Source organism: Capra hircus, chromosome 16, assembly GCF_001704415.2.
Source record: "Capra hircus breed San Clemente chromosome 16, ASM170441v1, whole genome shotgun sequence".
Lineage (NCBI taxonomy): Eukaryota > Metazoa > Chordata > Mammalia > Artiodactyla > Bovidae > Capra > Capra hircus.
The window spans coordinates 41,700,689-41,722,544 of NC_030823.1; the positions used below are offsets into that span (position 1 = coordinate 41,700,689).

At 41.9% G+C, this 21,856-nt stretch overlaps 1 protein-coding gene across 7 annotated transcripts in view; it reads right to left on the bottom strand.

Annotated features, from left to right (window-relative positions):
* KIF1B (kinesin family member 1B) overlaps positions 1 to 21,856 on the bottom strand; it is a 153,944-nt gene that overhangs the window by 13,746 nt on the left and 118,342 nt on the right. For all 7 annotated transcript variants that reach the window (XM_018060362.1, XM_018060363.1, XM_018060361.1 and 4 more), the window contains 9 exons: positions 20,157 to 20,275; positions 19,464 to 19,519; positions 16,869 to 16,977; positions 15,779 to 15,845; positions 15,041 to 15,125; positions 12,984 to 13,089; positions 2,197 to 2,311; positions 1,292 to 1,425; positions 518 to 579 (listed from right to left, as the gene is read on the bottom strand). In XM_018060362.1, the coding sequence (XP_017915851.1) occupies positions 518 to 579; positions 1,292 to 1,425; positions 2,197 to 2,311; positions 12,984 to 13,089; positions 15,041 to 15,125; positions 15,779 to 15,845; positions 16,869 to 16,977; positions 19,464 to 19,519; positions 20,157 to 20,275 (853 nt within the window). The remainder of the gene's footprint in view (positions 1 to 517; positions 580 to 1,291; positions 1,426 to 2,196; positions 2,312 to 12,983; positions 13,090 to 15,040; positions 15,126 to 15,778; positions 15,846 to 16,868; positions 16,978 to 19,463; positions 19,520 to 20,156; positions 20,276 to 21,856) is intronic.

Sequence of the window (21,856 nt, forward strand, 5' to 3'; positions counted from 1 at the left end):
TAGTTTGACGGTACCTGTAAAGTCACACTGTCAAGTTATCTTTGGGGCTAAGGGAGGAAGGAAAATGGTTCTGAAGTTTTCCAAACCAAATTCACTGTAATACATTTAATTTTTTTTGCGAGGGGGTGGGGAGGGGGTTCATGACTCAGGGCTTGTAGGATCTTAGTTCCTTGACCAGGGACTGAACCTGGGGCCATGGCAGTGAATGCACTGAGTCCTAACCACTGGATCACCAGGGAATTCTCATAATATGCTTGAATTTGTTATACTGATAACATTCCACAGCCTAGTAACAATCTGTTCTATACAGTTTTTATAACTGTATAGCATGTCATAAAGCAAACAGTGTCGTAACTCAGAAAATGATAACTCCTACCTTCACACCAAAGTGGCTTGTAAAATATAACTGGTGTCTCAAAAATGTATATCCATCCTGCATGGGTGGGATAACTTTTGATATAGTGTACTGCAGTCAAATGCAAAGGTAACTCTCCCTTCCCTGATCCACAGAGCTTACCTGGACTTCCTGTGTCTGCCATTTTGCATAAACTGAGTTCATAAATTCCAGTGACTCGATTGCTATGTAAATTAAAACAAATAAACAATTAACTTCAAACAGCACAAAAACAGGAAGAATCTCAATTCTCTCTGCTTAAAATATTGTCTCCTGTGCTGGAACTGCAACCCACCCTCAGATGTCTGCAAAATTACAGACATCTCTCATCAGTCGCTGTTCTTCTCCTATTCTGAACTTAGGAAAAAACTGAATGACAAACTGGAAAATGTATAATACAAATGCGAAAACTGAATTTTGCCTTTTCTTACAAGAAAGAAGAGATGAAGGGGTAAAGGTCTGAGTAGAATGAAAATGATAAACACCAGCTTCTAGGGAGTGTGGTTAGGAAGGGGACTGAAACTTCTACTGCATTAGTAACCATTTTTAAGCTCAGTGGTGATGCACAGGTAGTCACTATTATTTTCAATGTACATTTATGTATCTAAAACAGAAATAAATCTTAAGAACAAGAACGTCCCAACAGTAAGCTGTTAGAAATAATAATAATGACATTTAAAACAACACTCAGTCCCTACAAAACTGTTGGAAAAGTGTTCACAATGGAACATGCCTTCCTTCCTTTACTACTCATCCATCTATTAATATTTTACTAAATGCCAACATCTACCTCACTGCACTCCAGGTGTCAGCTACCAAAGGTTTATAGGCTGAGAACCCTGAGACTGCTCATTTGTATGGGGCCCACCAACCCGAGGCGACATTTCCAAAGCTTACGAGTCTGGTGACTTCGAATAGCCACTGCCAAAGAGGCTGCGCAGCGAGCGTGGCGGTGAGATCTTGGCGTCCCTGGAGTAGAAGACCATGCACACGTCCTTGGTGATGATGGCGGGCTGGATGCAGTGATCCAGCTGAAAGCAGATGGAATAGCTGTGACCACAGTCTGGGCACCATGGCATTGGAAAGCTGGTCCCAGACGTGGTGGGTGGAGGACTTCAGCTCTACCAACAATTTATTTCAACAGCAGATCAGACAATACGTGTAAGGTCAGGCAGTATTCCTTGTAGGTGCATTTACTTTTCTCAAAATTTTTTCAAAGTTTTTTTCTGTAGGCAATGGCTGATACTTATTATTTGTCATATGCCCAGCACTGTTTGCCTTAAATCCCTTTTTGTGACCTCTCAACAACCTTCTTAGGTAAATGCTATTAATACTATCATTACCCTTGTCCAAGAGATGAGGAAACTGAAGCACAGAGGAGAAATTACTCGTCCAAGGACAGGAGGGCAATTAAGTGACAGCACAGGGAACCTAAACTCAGACAGGCTAGATCTAGCATCTGCGATGTTAGCCACTACTAGGCTCCATCCACAACTTCTAAAAACAAGAGGCTGTTTTCTTAAAAGTATGCATTCTCTGATGGATGGGGACTAGGCTACTAAAACTGAGAATAAAATAGTTATGCGACTTTTTGGTTAACTGGGGACTGGGAACAAAACCTAATGTAACCAGAGTAGCTAGCAAAGTATAATATAATAAGTAACTTAAGGATGAGCTGGGAAGATGAGCTGGGAGAAAGGAAGACACAATGAGTCACATCGTTCCTCCCCATTTCCTTGTTGTAACCTGCCCACTGTGCAGGGCTGGCAGGTCACGGTAACTCAAGTTGCGGGTTCTCTCACCTCCAGGTAGGCCGACAGGGTCATGTAGATCTTTTCCCCGTAGGGTGTCACTCGGTTCAGAAGGAGGGAGTTATGGAGGGAACTATCCCAGACGGCCTCGAAACGATAGAAGGTCCTACGGTCGAAAAGGCAAGAGGGGTCACCTAAAGCTGCAGGTACCTCAGTGCAGGTACTGCCACAGTCGGAAACACTGTAGAGCCCTGAAGTCATCTTAGCCAGGTAATGCCACAATCAGAAATGCTGCAGAACCTACAGTGACCCACAGTTCTAACTTCCCAAACTCTGTCAATAGAGTAGAACCTTCATCTCCTGGGAGAAAAAGATCAGCCTCCAGCCTCTTTTCTCCCTGCCTATAAACATCAACATAGTGAGATCAATCAACAGAATTAAGATGAAAAGCAGAAATGAGTATGGACAGAAACTAAAATAAGAAAGACTAAGTGAGCTCCTCCGTGAGTCAGTGACCAGGGCAGGAAATAGAGGATCAATCGTTTGAAGCAGCCTTCTTCATGTGTCAATTCCATCCTGGTGAACCTCAGAAACATCGCACACACATCTAGGAGGACTGATGAGAGAGACAGCATAGAGAAACTTGTTTTAAATAAAATATGAGGTTATTCTTAGCTGACATTTCAGTAAAAGAAAATGATTTTAGTACCAGAGCTAGCCAACTACTATTTATCAGTTTTCCAAAAATCCACATAAGAATCTAACATTCAAATAACAACTATAAAAAAAAATAACAACTATAAGTTTGATTATTTAATAAACACCCATAAACTGATTTTGTAAACTGTCCTAATACCTTTCTTTTTTCCTCCCAGTAAAAACACCATAGCCCCTACTTGACATTAAACCTTCTGGTTCAGCAGGTCTTACCTGAAACACCATCCTGAGTTCAACAGCAGAGTCAGAGATCGCCTCCCAACTCAATCCCCGAAAGAACTGTCAGGGAAAACACCTTGTCCACCCCTGAAGAGTGGGCTGTCCAGCACCACGCTCTTTGGACATATAACACACCTCACCTGATACAACTGGAGTTTGTGCACTTTATTCCCTGCTCAGTACATTCCACCTCGCTTCTTACCAAATGGTAATCTCACTGCAGCTGTCTTTTCTAGATGTTGGCAAATAGTTGGCGTATCTTCTCTCTAAACACACCTCTGTGCTTGTTTCTCCAGAAATAATAAAAGAAAACAATACTTCTAAATGAATTCCATAACCACACCTCATCCTGAGTGCTAGTGTTTGAAGCCTGATGATTACATCTTGTAGCTGCTTCTAGAAGTACAGTTGTAAGTCATACTGAAGTACAGTTGACCCTTGTACAACAGGGGGTAGGGGGCTGACTCTCCATGCTCTTAAAAATACGTGTATAGGACTTCCCTGGTGGTCCGGTAGTTGAGAATCTGCCTGTCAACACAGGAGACATGGGTTCCAGCCCTGGTTTGGGAAGATCCCACAGGCTGCAGGGCACCACAACTACTGAGCCCGAGTGCCTACAGTCCATGCTCCACAAGAGAAGCCACTGCGGTGAGAAGCACGAATTGCAACAAAGAGTAGCCCCTGTTCGCCCAAACTAGAGAAAGTCTGCATAGCAATGAAGATCCAGAACAGCCAAAAAAGAGAAAAAAATCTACGTACAACTTGCCAACCATGGATCATGGAGTGCTGTGGTACCTACTACTGAAAAAAATCGACACGTAAGTGGACCCACACAGTTCAAGCCCGTGTTGTTCCAGGGTCATCAGCTGTACATGATACTCTTGCAAAGATCTAGCTCTTAAGGTAGTGCATAAGGGGTCAAGAAAATTCCCTACACAGATACCAAAGGAACAGAGAGACAGCAAGACAAAGACGGACGAAGCAACCAAGGGACCCAAACAGCAACCACGGAGGATGACACAAGGCCCTCCCCTGCCCCTGGGCTTACCAGAGAGCCCTTTATGCACCCACAGAGCCCTGTTTTGATAGAATCTAAATTTTAGCTCGGTTTAAATTTTAGCTTCTGACGTTGGGTGGTGGAATCCATTACTTCAGAGGAGCCACCTGAGGGCTCTGTCCTTGAGACGGCTCTTTTATTGCATCCCAGTGTCTGCCAAGGGAACTGGAATGGGGCCTACCTGTGGCCCTGCAGTCTGGGCCCGCCTGTGCTGAGGTCAAGTAAAGCCCCTTCGTAGGGTGATGGCATGTGTTACCCTGGAGACACTGGACAGTTCCTAGTCCTGCTGCCTGGACCTGTGACTCATTAAGAAATGAACCAGAACTTGCGCTTCCTGGGGCCAGGATTTATGGTTCATGATTCCCTCTCAAATGAGACAAGTGTCCTGAATGAGTATGCAAAGGCCTCTTCACATTCCTATTGTCTGGTTTTCATTTAACCTAAAGAAGAAATTTCTCTGATAGAAACTTGGCTAACATAGAAAAATTCTTACATCACTAAAATCTCCCTGTATTGGGATGGGGAGAAAAAGGTGGGTTTTTTGTCTTTTTTTTTCGGTTTGATTTGTTTGGTGCTTGGGAGTTACGGCTGCACATTTTTTTCCAAAATACTCACCAAGGGTGGCAGTTCTTGAGAAGAGGTCATACAAACTACAACCAAGATGCGTGAGTAATGTCAACGGACTCAAGCGAGCAAGAGAACTGGTGGTTAGAAACAGGGCTGAGTCCTAAAGCATGCTGTCTTGCATGGCTCTAAGGTGGTCAGGAAATAACCCCACGTTGGTTTCTCAAGGTATTCGAAACAAAAGCAGTGTGTGTTTATGTGCTGTGTGGGTGTTTGTATATATGCATCTTAAACAAACATTCAGCCTATACCGTTATGTGTCACTTCCTTCATTTTTTTTTCCTCAATCAGATGGAGAGAGAGATGGGAGGAAATTTCCTTCACTACCAAACTAGGAATAAATGAGACAAGTAGTCCTGACAGGACAAAGAGAAATGTTTAAAAATAAAAAATATTTCTCACAGACTCAGCTACCCAAATAACTGAACTGGTCTCTGATACTACACAGGACAAAACAAAGAAAAAGGTAAACAATCACAAAAGCCTGAGATTCCATATGAAATGAGGGCAGTAACATTCTACTTTGCAATGTGGAAGGGAAAACTTGACATGGCATAAGAATAAAATGAGCAGGTTTACTAAATGGAACGAGAGAATAATTATGAACTCTACAGATTACTCAAGAACCTACAAGTGAAACTACACATGCATTAGAAAAACCTAGGGCACAATGGTGCAGAGTGAGGTCTTGCTCTATTCCTAGGTGGGTGCAAGTTTACATAGGGGAAAACTACTAAATTACAATAGCAGTCAAAGCAACATAAGACATAAAGCATTCTGATAAAACAGAATCTTTATGTGCAAAAAAGCAAACAGAAAATACCTAGGAATATCCTTATCAAGAAAGAGCCTGCAAAAACATAGAAAAAACTTTCGTTAGTACAGCAAAAGTCAAAAAAATAAAAAAAGGAAAAAAGGGAGAGAGAGAGAGGAGAGAAAAAAACAGATATAAAACACATATTTGCTGACAAGCAAAGTGAATTCAAGTGGACAATTAACAGCGAATTTCATGGGACACAGTTTGATAAACGGCTTACAATGGCAACGTCCCTCTCCTGAGACGTTGTGTTAAGGAAATGCTGGATGTGGAAGGGAGACAGTTTTGATTAACTTCCCTTTAGGAGGTGATTTACTATTGGAAATGGTAGGAAGTTGCTGTGGAGTTATGAGAAAACCAAACCAATTAGGTAAGAGAAATGTAGGACTGGGAAGAAAAGGAGCAATGTCTTGTCAGCTGCATTCCGCTATCAATGGATCACAAGTGCCCTCTAATCATGTATACTTAATACACCCAACTGGAGCTCTGTAAGTTCAACTTTAAACACTAAACCTTTAGGTAGAAAGAACAAAAGCTCTCTTAACCAAACTCCATTTAGCCACTCACCATATGAACTTATGCTCTTCACAACCCTAGAATGTAAAGACTGACATCCATTTCTCATTGAGCATTATTCTAAAATAAAGAGGTAGCTCATAGGCCCAGTGGAGAAGGAGATGGCAACCCACTTCAGTACTCTTGCCTAGAGAAACCCCAAGGACAGAGGAGCCTGGCAGACTACAGTCTATGGGGTCACCAAGAGTTGGACATGACTGAAGCGACTTAGTATACATGCATAGGCCCAGACAATTTGCTCCAAAGAGCTGAGTTTTGTGCTTCTCAAGTATCAGTAGTATTTGGTCCCAAACCTGTCTATGCAGTTGTGTTTGTTATTACAATGATCTAATTTAATTAAATATTAGATAAATCACTGAAACATAACAGCAATAAGAATGTTTGTTTAGTGTGAAACAAAACTAAGTGTGAAAACTAAACTGAATGTCTTTAAAAGACTTGATAATGGTGAGTTGTTTAAAAAAAACAGCTGTTCAATAAAGTTTGGGTGAGATAAATGTGAAAGAAAGAGGGAAATAAAATTTTGGTGATACATGATAAAAAGTTTAAAGGATTTTGCACTTAGATTTTCTTCATAAGTTTCTAGTTCCACCAAACTGAAAATTATAGATGATAAATTATGGGTGTGGCTTTGTCACAAAGACAGTCAGAAGTCTAATAAATGAGCCTACAATTAAAGAAAAGGCCTTGGCCTTACAGCAAGAGCTTGACAAATTTATGTACATTTAAATACTTTAAAACACTGTATCTTTAAAATACTGTATCTTTTTATCATTCTTGACTTTAGCAACTTTTTATTTTTTAAACATTAATTTATTTAATTGGAGGTTAATTACTTTACAATATTGTATTGGTTTTCCCATAGATCAACATGAATCCGCCACAGGTACACACGTGTTCCCCATCCTGAACCCCCCTCCCTCTTCCCTCCCCATACCATCCCTCTGGGTCATCTCAGTGCACCAGGCCCAAGCATCCAGTATCATGCATCAAACCTGGACTGGTGATTCGTTTCATATATGATATTATACATGTTTCAATGCTATTCTCCCAAATCATCCCACCCTTGCCCTCTCTCTCAGAGTCCAAAAGACTGTTCTATACATCTGTGTCTCTTTTGCTGTCTCGCATAAAGGGTTATCGTTACCATCTTTCTAAATTCCATATATATGCAATAGTATGCTGTATTGGTGTTTTTCTTTCTGGCTTACTTCACTCTGTATAATAGGCTCCAGTTTCATCCACCTCATTAGAACGGATTCAAATGTATTCTTTTTAAAGGCTGAGTAATATTTCATTGTGTATATGTACTACAGCTTTCTTATCCATTCATCTGCTGATGGACATCTAGGTTGCTTCCATGTCCTGGCTATTATAAACAGTGCTGTGATGAACATTGGGATACATGTGTCTCTTTCAATTCTGGTTTCCTCAGTGTGTATGCCCAGCAGTGGGATTGCTGGGTCATAAGGCAGTTCTATTTCCAGTTTTTTAAGGAATCTCCATAGGACTGGAAAAGGTCAGTTTTCATTCCAATTCCAAAGAAAGGCAATGCCAAAGAATGCTCAAACTACCACACAATTGCACTCATCTCACATGCTAGTAAAGTAATGCTCAAAATTCTCCAAGCCAGGTTTCAGCAATACATGAATCATGAACTCCCTGACGTTCAAGCTGGTTTTAGAAAAGGCAGAGGAACTGGAGATCAAATTGCCAACATCCGCTGGATCATGGAAAAAGCAAGAGAGTTCCAGAAAAACATCTATTTCTGCTTTATTGACTATGCCAAAGCCTTTGACTGTGTGGATCACAATAAACTGTGGAAAATTCTTCAAGAGATGGGAATACCAGACCACCTGACCTGCCTCTTGAGAAATCTGTATGCAGGTCAGGAAGCAACAGTTAGAACTGGACATGGAACAACAGACTGGTTCCAAATAGAAAAAGGAGTACGTCAAGGCTGTATATTGTCACCCTGCTTATTTAACTTCTTTGCAGAGTACATCATGATAAACGCTGGACTGGAAGAAACACAAGCTGGAATCAAGATTGCCGGGAGAAACATCAATAACCTCAGATATGCGGATGACACCACCCTTACAGCAGAAAGTGAAGAGGAGCTAAAAAGCCTCTTGATGAAAGTGAAAGAGGAGAGTGAAAAAGTTGGCTTAAAGCTCAACATTCAGAAAACGAAGATCATGGCATCCAGTCCCATCACTTCATGGGAAATAGATGGGGAAACAGTGGAAACAGTGTCAGACTTTATTTTGGGGGGCTCCAAAATCACTGCAGATGGTGACTGCAGCCATGAAATTAAAAGAGGCTTACTCCTTGGAAGAAAAGTTATGACCAACCTAGATAGTATATTCAAAAGCAGAGACATTACTTTGCCGACTAAGGTCCGTCTAGTCAAGGCTATGGTTTCTCCTGTGGTCATGTATGGATGTGAGAGTTGGACTGTGAAGAAGGCTGAGCGCCGAAGAATTGATGCTTTTGAACTGTGGTGTTGGAGAAGACTCTTGAGAGTCCCTTGGACTGCAAGGAGATCCAACCAGTCCATTCTGAAGGAGATCAACCCTGGGATTTCTTTGGAATGATGCTAAAGCTGAAGCTCCAGTCTTTGGCCACCTCATGCGAAGAGTTGACTCATTGGAAAAGACTCTGATGCTGGGAGGAATTGGCAGGAGGAGAAGAGGACGACTGAGGATGAGATGGCTGGATGGCATCATGGACTCGATGGACGTGAGTCTGAGTGAACTCCGGGAGATGGTGATGAACAGGGAGGCCTGGAGTGCTGTGATTCATGGGGTCTCAAAGGGTCGGACACGACTGAGCGACTGAACTGAACTGGACTGAAGGAATCTCCACACTGTTCTCGATAGTGGCTGTACTAGTTTGCATTCCCACCAACAGTGTAAGAGGGTTCCCTTTTCTCCACACCCTCTCCAGCATTTATTTATTGCAATCTGACTGGCATGAAATGGTACCTCACTGTGGTTTTGATTTGCATTTCTCTGATAATGAGTGATGTTGAGCATCTTTTCATGTGTTTGTTAGCCACCTGTATGTCTTCTTTGGAGAAATGTCTATTTAGTTCTTTGGCCCATTTTTTGATTGGTTCGTTTATTTTTCTGGAATTGAGCTGCAGGAGTTGCTTGCATATTTTTGAGATCAGTTGTTTGTCAGTTGCTTCATTTGCTATCATTTCCTCCCATTGTGAAGGCTGTCTTTTCACCTTGCTTATAGTTTCCTTTGTTGTGCAGAAGCTTTTAAGTTTAATTAGGTCCCATTTGTTTATTTTTGCTTTTATTTCCAATATTCTGGGAGGTGGGTCATAGAGGATTCTGCTGTGATGTATGTTGGAGAGTGTTTTGCCTATGTTCTCCTCTAGGAGTTTTATAGTTCCTGGTCTTACATTTAGATATTTAATCCATTTTGAGTTTATTTTTGTGTATGGTGTTAGAAAATGTTCTAGGTTCATTCTTTTACAAGTGGTTGACCAGTTTTCCCAGCACCACTTGTTAAAGAGATTGTCTTTAATCCATTGTATACTCTTGCCTCCTTTGTCAAAGATAAGGTGTCCATAGGATTTATCTCTGGGCTTTCTATTTTGTTCCATTGATCTATATTTCTGTCTTTGCGCCAGTACCATACTGTCTTGATGACTGTGGCCTTAGAGCCTGAAGTCAGGCAGGTTGATTCCTCCAGTTCCATTCTTCTTTCTCAAGATTGCTTTGGCTATTTGAGGTTTTTTGTATTTCCATACAAATTGTGAAATTATTTGTTCTAGCTCTGTGAAAAATACTGCTGGTAGCTTGATAGGGATTGCACTGACTCTATAAATTGCTTTGGGTAGTATACTCATTTTCACTATACTGATTCTTCCGATCCATGAACATGGTATATTTCTCCATCTATTAGTGTCCTCTTTGATTTCTTTCACCAGTGTTTTATAGTTTTCTATATATAGGTCTTTAGTTTCTTTAGGTAGATATATTCCTAAGTATTTTATTCTTTTCATTGCAACGGTGAATGGAATTGTTTCCTTAATTTCTTTTTCTATTTTCTCATTATTCGTGTATAGGAATGCAAGGGATTTCTGTGTGTTGATTTTATATCCTGTAACTTTACTATATTCATTGATTAGCTCTAGTAATTTTCTGGTGGAGTCTTTAGGGTTTTCTATATAGAGGATCATGTCATCTGCAAACAGTGAGAGTTTTACTTCTTCTTTTCCAATTTGGATTCTTTTTATTTCTTTTTCTGCTCTGATTGCTGTGGCCAAAACTTCCAAAACTATGTTGAATAGTAATGGTGAAAGTGGGCACTCTTGTCTTGTTCCTGACTTTAGGGGAAATGCTTTCAATTTTTCACCACTGAGGATAATGTTTGCTGTGGGTTTGTCATAGATACCTTTTATTATGTTGAGGTATGTTCCTTCTATTCCTGCTTTCTGGAGGTTTTTTTTTTTAATCATAAACAGATGTTGAATTTTGTCAAAGGCTTTCTCTGCATCTATTGAGATAATCATATGGCTTTTATTTCTCAATTTGTTAATGTGGTGTATTACATTGATTGATTTGCGGATATTGAAGAATCCTTGCATCCCTGGGATAAAGCCCATTTCGTCATGGTGTATGATTTTTTAATGTGTTGTTGGATTCTGTTGCTAGAATTTTGTTAAGGATTTTTGCATCTATGTTCATCAGTGATATTGGCCTGTAGTTTTCTTTTTTTGTGGCATCTTTGTCAGGTTTTGGTATTAGGGTGATGGTGGCCTCATAGAATAAGTTTGGAAGTTTACCTTCCTCTGCAATTTTCTGGAAGAGTTTGAGTAGGATAGGTGTTAGCTCTTCTCTAAATTTTTGGTAGAATTCAGCTGTGAAGCTGTCTGGACCTAGGCTTTCGTTTGCTGGAAGATTTCTGATTACAGTTTCAATTTCCATGCTTGTGGTGGGTCTGTTAAGATTTTCCATTTCTTCTTGGTTCAGTTTTGTAAAGTTGTACTTTTCTAAGATTCTTGACTTTAGCAACTTTTTTGATTAATTAACTCTAAGCTTCTATTGGGAAAGATAAGTTGGTTCTTTTTTTTTTTAATACAAAGCAAGATATTTTATTGGGAAGGGGCACCAGGGTGGGCAGCAGCAGGGTAAGGAAACCCAGGAGGACTGCTCTGCCACACGGCTCACAGTCTCGGGTTTTAGGGTGATGGGGTTAGTTTCCAGGTTGTCTCTGGCCAGTCATTCTGACTCCAGGTCCCTGCTGGTGGTGGTGATGCCAAGCAGAGCCCTGTGGTGCTCTTGGAATGAAGGCCTTTTCATCCCCCATTACTTGTAGGCTAGATTCCAACCTCCACGACTTTCTCTGAGTTCCAAAGGGCAGGACAATTGCTGAACAAAGGAGAAGCCAAGGTAAGTTGCTTCTAACAAAATAAAATTCATCTTCTACACATCTAACCCACTGCCAGGCATGAGTCAAAGGACAGGTTAAGGTTACTCTAATGGAGGCAAGTTTAGCACAACCAGTACATCAGCGAAGCACCATGTTTCACCATCTTTCACCGAGTACCACAGGGAGGGTTAAGATATGTTTCTCACAATTGCAAGGAAAATGTGATGAATGCCAGCTGAACACTTTCTGTAAACGTCTGGCAGCAGAGAGAATGCTGTGTGGGATTAATGCTAACTTCACAGGAATGGTGTTGTTCAAGATTTTGCCTAGGAAGAGGCCAAGGGAGATCAGAGCAGCCTGCTTTATTTCTGCCACCCCACCCCCCACCCCATATGTATACCCCTCTCAGTCACCTTCCCTTTCTGCCCACAGTCCCTGCCAGTGTCTCCGACAGGCAAAAAAGCAAACACACATCTGCTTCCTTTTCCTCATTCCTATGCAAATCAGAAACACAAGGGAGCAATGGAAAGAAATTAACCCTGGCCCAAACTTTTAACTCTGCGTCTGGTTCTGGTCTTATTTATCCTCTCCTGCTTGCCAACAGATAGGAGCAACTTTTTAGGAGCAGACAGACCACAGAGAAATCCCATAATTCGAAGGTTGTGTTCTGACCCACATTAGAACACACAGCCACTCCTGTCCCCCAGACCTTACTTCATAAAGACATGGAGCCTCTGTGCACAATGACGGGACTCCCTCCCCAGGGAGGGAAATGCACCCCAGCAGATTTATTTATAGTCTGATATGGAAAAGCAGAATAGCTATGTATTTTATGCATTGTCATTATTTGATCAAAAATGGAATTCTGAGGGGAAACTAGCTTAAAATTAAAATTCATTATCTATAGCAGCCAATCTTGGTCAGAAGAGTTTATAATAATCTATTGCCTTTAATGCATAAGTGAACTAGTGAAATTCCTTGAGCCAACACTGGCAGCAGCAAAGATGAACACAAGAGAGCTCACTACACCTTGGAGAGCAGGTTTCCATGACACCCAAGGCTGAGAGGTCTTTCTCCAGCAATCACTTCATAGGAAGACATAGTCTTAGCCACAGTTAATCTACATGTAAACCCTTGGGTGGCATGCTGAGTTTTCTTCTACTTTTTTCTATCATTGTACTACAGCTACAGCTTTTTCTCTAACATTGTGCTACAATGTTCAAACTCCCCAAAGGAAAGAATATTTTTGTTCTCTGGGAGTAACATAATATATGAGTATCTCCAATGATTTATGTTATTTATTTCTGAAGAACAGGGTAGGCAGAGAAGGAAATAGGGAGTTTAAGTGAGAAGGTGGGGAGTCATTAATGAATGAAGAATCTAATGGTGAAGCAATCAACCCCCAGGGCTGACTCATCACTCGCCCTAGTGGCCCACCTGCTAGCGTTGTGGGACGACTTCAGGTACTTGGCAGAGATGATATTGAGGGAGAGGATGGCGTCCACTGCAGCTTCATCTACCTCAGCCTTATTCCTGATTCGGCCTGAGAGAGACAAGAGAGAAACCAGGACATGGGGACATTTAAAAATAAAACAATAATCCATTAAGCCAAAATGAGACTGTGAGACCTCTGTGTAATTTCAGGTGCCGGAGGAGTCATTTGGTTAACTGTAGTTTCAAAGTCTAATGTGGGAATTCTCAGTCTTCCATTCTTCTCCATATTCTGTCTCCCCTTTACATCCCACATTCAGTTAAATGGGAACATTTATTCATTGTTCAAAGAGCTTCTCATATTCATCTTGACTTTTACTTCCAACATCACTGCCCTGCGCATCAGGGGAGGTCATCCCCTTCTGATCAGAGACAAGCAACAGTCATTTAACTGGTCTCCCAGCTGCTCTCATGTCTCTCCTTGTCAATCCACCCCACACTCACCTTCTATAATGTTCTTAAGCCACTGCCTTCATTATACCACTTTCTTGTTTAACATCTTACAATTCTGTTTTCAAATACTAAGACTAGGGTATGCAGCAGTGCACAGAGTTTCAAAACACAGTCTCTGGAGCAGGAGTGTCTGGGTTCAAATCTCAGCTCCGACAATAACTGTGAGGCCTGGGCATATGCTCAACCTCTTTGAGCCTCACTTTCCTCACCTGCCAAGTGGGAAAAACAAGTCCGCCCTTTAAAGATTTTTATGATCATATTATATGCTATGTTATATTATGTGAACTAACATTTTTAGAGCATTCAGGAAAGCACCTGCCATATCTCATGCTTGTTTTAAAAAAATAATAAGCTACAGGGTTACAGAAAAGCCTTAATAACTGCTGCCTCTGCTCACCACCCATTCTGGTCAGAAAGCATCTCTCTTTTTTTGTGTGTAAAAATTAATTTTGAAAAGCTTGAAAATCACTGTCCTGGATAGGACAGAGTATATAACCATCCTTCCAGAGGTCCCTAATTTGGTTTGCAGGTACCCAAGAGGTTTATGCATAAAATTCAGAAGGACTAAACTGTAACAACTTTATTTTCAGGAGCCTCTAACTGAAACTGGTTTTTCCTTCTATTACAACGGGAAGGCACAAACCACAGTAGACTGAGCAGTACTTATACCTTTGTCCCAGGCAGAAGCCACAGGTGTTTCCATATCACACTAGTGTCAACTATATGACACTCATTACCACTTTGAAATGATACAAATTGGACCCTCTGCTTATTTAACACATCAATAGAGAGCTTATGTTACAAATTTGTTTAGTATTTTAACAACTGTATTTCAATATTATTAGTTTCCTTAGTAATCCCAAGTACTTTATTTTCTACCTTTAAAATGTAATTCTGAGGTTTCACCTCTGCCAAATGGGTCCACCTTTGCTAAAAACAGGTTCAGGCCCCTGCCTTAGCCTCTCATTCTACAGCTGATGCTGTTGGTTCAATCTTTTCCTCTCACAGGACCTCAATTCTGTCTCTCCTCTCTGGCCATAGGTTTCTAGCCATTTGCTCATTAGACATTCCTGACTCTAACTCCAAATGCTTGCAAAAACAAACAAACAAACAAAACCCTCCAATTTCTCCCTAATCTACTCAGAGCATCTCCTACCAGCTAACCAGTCCTCTTGGATCTTTTTTGTTGTCCGCTCTCCTAGCACAGGTCTGTTTCAGTTGTCCTCATTTGGTACTCACTCCTCAAACAGCTCTGGACACATACACATGCTGTTCCTCACTAGATCAAAAGCGCAGAAGGAGCAGAGGCTTCTCTGGGGCCTTCTCAGGGCCTTTGGCACAGAACCACTCCCATAGTCCTTGAGAAAAATAATGGCAGTTGCATAACCTATGAAGGGAGCTGGGAAACAAGAGTACTTTTGAACTCAAAGTCTCTTCTGATGGTCATGTTCTCCAGTGCAGTCTTCCACATACTTCCTGTTCTCCAAACAGGGACCAATCACATCTCTAAAAAAGCCTGGCTCCGTCCTCATCTGAAGAAATGTACTCACCTACCACCAGCTCACGAACATCCTTCCAGTGGAGCTCACTCCCCTTCTCATGGATGATGGTCACTGTGATCCTCCGCTGGATGCCCTAGGTAATAGAGCAGGGCTGCAATTTAGCTGGGGCCATCTCTTATTTCCTCTTGTTTGCCCTTTGTTGGAATGTCTGGTGTGGTGGTGGCAAGAAGGGGAAGTATTGAGAGAGATGGGAAGTGCTGTCCACACTGTTATTCTGAACCAAGGGACACAGGTGAGGGACTGAGGAAGAGCTAGGTGCTGATACAGCTTTAAGAACAAATGCCCAGACTGTAGATCCCAGAGTGAGCCCATCTGGTTCACAAGCACTTCTGAGCACTGATTAAAACTACTTTCCATTTGCCAAAGAGGGATCCGCATTTCACGGCTAGATTTTCAGTCCACTGAAACCTTACTTCTCTGTCTCCATTAAAACCTTCCAGCTGTGAAAGCAGAGTTTCTTAACATCACAGAGTGAAAATGGCATAAAACCACAGGGGAGCTGCATGCATTCTAATAACTGAATTAAACAAATTCTTTCAAAATGGCTCTTTTAATATATGTATTTATACACAAAAGCCAAGGTTTGAGAAATTTTAAGGAAAGGATAGGGCAAAGTCTCCCAACCTCCAAATTTCCTTCAAATGAAGATAAAAAGGCAGAGAAACAGAGGGCTATTTCTTATTCTAACTCTTTTTGGTGTTCCCTTCTAGGCCCTTTCGTTAGTACCTGGTGAAGCAAAAATGTCCCCTGACAGGGCAAGCCTGCTGTATGGTCCACCACGGCTGGGATATACCTGTAAAAAAAGAAATATGAAAGAAAGAGGTTAGATGGATGCTTGTGCTAATAACTAACTGCACCTTCACCTGCAAAGTCCTCCCTGGTCGTGCTACCCCTCAGTGGTTGCTGTTTTCCTAAACTCCGACCCCACATCCTTCTCGTCATCTGGAGTGGACATAAAATCACACAGTCATTTGCATTTAGTGAAACTTTCTCCGTATCCATGTCTCATCATCCTGACTAGACTGAAGTGTTCAAACGGCAGTAACACCTTTTGGCTCCATCCCAGCTCCCTGTCTAACAGATACTCTATAAATAATGTATTACTGCCATGGCAAGTGTCAGGAGATAAGGAAGAGATAATTTCAGACTTTTAAGAATCAGAAAGCAATTAACTCAGTGGAAACCATTTACTGTAACTTCTCTGTCATAATGCAAGTTATAATAACATTATGGATCTGTTTACAGAAAGTCAAATTCCTTAAAGTAATGTCACTACTGATGACTACTACAGGATCGATAGAGCCAAACCTCACACACAGCAGGAACTCAATAAATGTTTCCTGGAGCTAACTGTGATGGTGGTACCCAGCATGATAAGCAGAGGACCGTTAAGATTACATTTATCCCCTATCCTTTAACTGATATAGCCTCTTCTCTCTGTTTCAGGAGAGGGATCTCTTTTGTGTTTTTCAAAAGCATTTCTGAGAGAAGTATAAACAGTGATTACATTTGCCACTGAGTCTAACACAACTCAGAGTAAGCCGATGCTGATTATTTTCACTGGAGCCAGAAGTCCTTAACTGGGGGTGATATAGTATGTTCTATGAGGAAATAAATGAGAAAACAGTTTTTAAAAAGTAAATTGTAATACTGGGTAGTTCTTTGACAAACATCTGATTCAAAGAATAAACACCCCTAAAATTCAGTTCAAAACTAGAATGTGACATTTTGTGAACCTGAAGACAAAGAGACTCAAAATTACATTTTTTAATTTTGCAAAATTATCATATTTAAAAATATAGAAAGTTGGACTTACTCTCCCGTAGGCTCCAGTTCACTGATCTCAAACCAAACCAGAAGATCATACTTGCTCATGCTCTGGCCAAGGCTGGTTTTGCTCATGGTATTTAACTTGGTGGCTGGAACTTTTAAAAGTTTTTGGAAAATGTTAACATGTGGTCCAAGTCTACTCTGCAAAGCTACAAGTTTCTCTAATGTCAGTCTTCAAGAACACACTTGGCAAAGGCAGCAAGAATCAGGGGACAGATTTCAGTGCAGGAGACCCAGAGACACTTAACCAACTCTATGTGCACCTCTAACTTCAGGGAACAAGGAAAATAGAGGGTCAGCATCTTTCTCCCTCTCTCCCTCTCAAAATAGCCAATGATGAGAACACAGGTTTTGTGCAGCATAAATGTGCTCACAAAACCATTAAAAAGCCTTCCTGAGGCTCTCACGGAGAAGGCAATGGCACCCCACTCCAGTACTCTTGCCTGGAAAATCCCATGGACGGAGGAGCCTGGTAGGCTGCAGTCCATGGGGTTGCTAAGAGTCAGACATGACTGAAGCGACAGCAGCAGCAGCAGCAGCAGCAGAGGCTCTCACATTTGCAGCATGCAGAGCACATAACAACGTGGGAGAGCCAACGCTAGGGAGGGTCTTGCTGTGTATAGTGTGTGTGGGGAGCTGCTGCTGCTGCTGCTGCTAAGTCGCTTCAGTCGTGTCCAACTCTGTGTGACCCCATAGATGGCAGCCCACCAAGCTCCCCCGTCCCTGGGATTCTCCAGGCAAGAACACTGGAGTGGGTTGCCATTTCCTTCTCCAATGCATGAAAGTGAAAAGTGAAAGTGAAGTCGCTCAGTTGTGTCCGACTCTTAGTGACCCCATGAACTGTAGCCCACCAGGCTCCTCCATCCATGGGATTTTCCAGGCAAGAGTACTGGAGTGGGGTGCATTACCTTCTCCGGTGTGGGGAGCACCTGTCCCCTAACCCAGTGGTTCCTGAACCTCCTGCACATGAGCATCACCTGGGGATCTCAAAGATGGACCAGGCCATCCCATAGGCCAATTAAAGAACAATCTCCAGGGATGGGGCTCAGTCCTCTAAGAGGTTTGACGCCCCCCTGGTGATTCCAGTGTATGGACAAGTCTGGGAACCACGGGTCTAACCTGTAGACACGGGATTCTGTAAATGATCTGTTACCCATTTTCTTCAAATGTAAATTCCATGACCTTATCTGTACTGATGAAATACATTAACCAAAACCCTAGTACTTCCAAGAATGTCAGATTCTACAAGGTGGGCATTTTGAAACACTACATAGAAATCCTGAAATCTTGGCTATTTGAAGAGGGTTCTCTGCTCTGAATCTGGGAGCAGTGGTGTGAGAGTCTGGGGACCTGGGATCTAATTATCACTCGACCACTAACTAGCTTTGAAATCCTGCTTGAGTCACTTAACCGCTGGGAGTCTGTCTCCTCACCTCTAAGATGAAGATCATAATATTAGCTTACTATCTGAAAAGATATTGTGCGAAACCACTGATGCAATGAATCTAAAGGGGCTTTATGACTCTTGCAGCACTATGCATGACCTGTCGGCATTATTCACCCTAGCTGAATTCCAGGTGAGCTGGTGATGATGCTACTCAAGGAGGTAACCAGGGGTTACTGGTGTGCATCTAAGGGTCAGAAAGCAAAACCTGAAGCATTTTTTTTTAAAAGCCATCTACTATTAAAAAGTCCTTCAAATTAATAATACCACTGCAAATAATCCAAACCAACAAACCTAAGGAGCACCCCCCCATGATGTGAAAACGGCATAAACAGAGAAGGTGCTTCATAAAAATCTCTCTGAAGGAAATGTGACATGACCTTGACAATGTGGTGAACTCTACACTCAGGTCAAGTAGCAAACAGAAACATCAGTGGTTCCTACACAGACAGCCAGGCTTTGGGACTGGCCCCTGAGGATGGTTCTACATCTAAGGCAGAGCTAATTTAGTTACTAACCATCTCGTTTAGGCACCCTCTCGGGCTGGCAGCTGGGAACTGGCAGAAAGAGAAAAGGCGGTGATGGGTCAGCCCCATCCTGGAAGGTGGCAATGGCGGAGGAGGCAAGCACGTTGGCATGCTCAGAAAATGTGTCCAACACATGCACATTCACATAGTCAGATATGAGAAATCGGATCAGCTCAATCTTTCTCTCATGGTCTGAAGGCAGGATGGAGGTAAGGTGCACAGAGGTGGAGAATGAGCATGGGGTGGGGGGGAATGTGGCAAGTGGGCAATGAGGAAAAAGGATGAAAATAAACAGAGAAAAGTCAAAACAAGATACATGAACATGCACAACAAATGTAACATGCAAAAAAATGCCCGCCACTGAAGTTAAAGGGGTTACACACAGAGCAGAGAGACTGAGGAGCAGGGAGTTTATCAAAATCATCAACAAGACCAGAGTGTCGGAGTGGAGAGAGCCCTAGAGTTTCTCACCAACAATTCTAGGTCCTGCTAGATACTGGAACACATGGTACGCACAGAAGTTGAGCAGGAATTTGAATATGACTTTTTACCTGAAAAGTCATGTAGTCTAAGAGCTGTATAGCATATAAAGAACCCAGCTGGCACTCACCTGGCTTGGATAGCGGCATGGGTGGAGGGAAGAATCGTCGAGACGGCTGGGATGGACTGCAAAGGAAGATGAAAGTTCTTCAAGACTAAAAAGACCCCCGTGCTAATACTAATGGCACGTTTAAATCCCCTTTAGAAGCAGATCACCTGTACTTTCAACACTAGCACATTATCAGATATCAGATATATTCTCACACAGTAAAACTGAGACTAAGACATTTTAATAGAAGTCCCCTTGTAAGTCTTGCCTAATGAATAAGAAAATTTTTCTGTTAACACTGATACTCTGCCATCATCCCAGAGTCCCCATCATGGTCTCCTCCCTCATTCTGGTGTCTTCATCTCAGACACACGTTTCACAGTGACTCTATGCTCCATGCAGTTCTAGGTGGTTAGGAATAATTATACACAATTTCCACGTTATACCTTGATTACCTCAACTTTATCCTATTCAAAGCCTCTTCCTACAAGAAGATGGTACTCAAGGCCCCCTGGGCAAAACTCAATTTGCTCCTCCTACAATTAGTGACTGGGTGGCTTAGAAGAAAGATGGTGACATTTCTAAAAAGGAAACGTAGAACAATATATAAAACTGTCACTTACCTATCTTAATCCCTCAAAAGATTTCTTCCTTTCTGGCAAGTAACAGTAACAACAATATCACAACAAAAATCTTTGTTCATTTGGTCCAAACCTGTTAAGTTCCTGTCCTTGCATGTGAAGTGGGTGCTGCTGATAATGCCCAAAGACTTCAAACACAATCGGCTTGGTTTTGATATAGTCCACAAATGATTCCGTAACCTCCACTGCAATCTAATAAGGAGTAGAGCCAAGCTCGATTAGGGAAAGATTTTTTATAGGAAAATGCACATGTCTGTATCAAACAGCACTTAGGCACTTTTGAGTACCCAGTATATGCTGGGTATTTTACTCTGCAGGCCTCTCACACCAGAAGAGATGGGCTCTTCTCTGGTTTTCCTTCTACAGCAACCTGACCAAGCTCCAGGCATTCAAGACCCTCTACCACCTACCCTAACTGACCTCCAGCCCCTCTGCGTCCTTCAGTCAGTATGAGGACTCCATCGACTGCTCCCTTCGCCTGTTCTCTCCTCCACTCTGAGGGTGGGCCCAGACAGCAGCCCTGCCCAGAAGGCCTTCCCACTTCTCTGTCCCTCTGTTTTCCTTGTACTTCAAGGCCCAGATCAAATAGCAACAACGATATGAAAACTGGGACTGCTGACTACGTGCCAGGTACAAGGCCAAGAGTGACCCACCTTTTCTTATTTACACTACAGCCTTCAGGGAGCTCTACAACCTTCTTTTTCCATCCAACCATCCACCCTCAACAAAGAATGTAACATGAAATTCTCTTTCCATTAGTAGAAATAATTCTCCCTTCTCCTATTCCCACTGCACTTCAAGAATACCTTTTGAATATCTCCATAAGTTATACTACTATTTTTATAAATTGCACATAAAATAAATATGCATTTTATTTCTCCTATCATAATCCTAAACTCTTCAGAGGCATAATCCCCTGTGATTCATCTAAGTGTCCCCCTTACCACCACACAGTGGCATCAGGCACAGTCCTTGTATACAGGAGACAATATTGATCATATATAGGCATGCAGGCTAATGTTTATACAATTAAACATAAAAAAGAACTGTGTTTTGTGTTTGCTCATTCCATTTTTGGAGTTGTCCTTTCTTATTTTTATCTTTCTGGCCAAGTCGCACAGCATGAGGGATCTTAGGTTCCTGGACCAGGCATCACTTCCCCTGCAGTGCAAGTGGAGTCTTACCACTAGACCACCAGGAAGTACCCCTTTTGTATTTTAGAGAGTGGACTATGGTTAGCAAGAGAATGAGACTGTTTCCTGTGCAGCTGTGGAGATCTTGGATGCTAGAGTCACATTTCCCTGGGTTCAACCCCACCTCTGCCTCCTCCTAGCTTTATAACCTTGGTGAGTGACTTCAACTGCTCTGTGCTTCAGTTATCTCAACTATAACATGGGGATTATGACAGTATGTGGCATAAAAGAAAGGATTAAATCAATTAAGACAGAAAAAGAACCTCTAACAATGACTGACACAACATAAGCTCTCAGTGAATGCTAGCTCTTGTGATGAGAATGAAAACTTTTGAATGGGGTTAAGTAAATCTTTCTAGAAGAGATGGAGGGTCTGTTCTCTTACTCCACTTATGGGAGAGCTGTAAGGGGCATTAAAGGATTAATCATCGAATCAGCTAAAAGGAAACAAGATTCTGAAGCTTAGTTTAGCTACAAAAGAATTTCACAGTTTCTACATTATTTGCAACCGAACAGTGTTGTTTCTTGTGGTTTAAAGAACATATTAACTTTAACAAAACTCATATTAAACATGCTTATT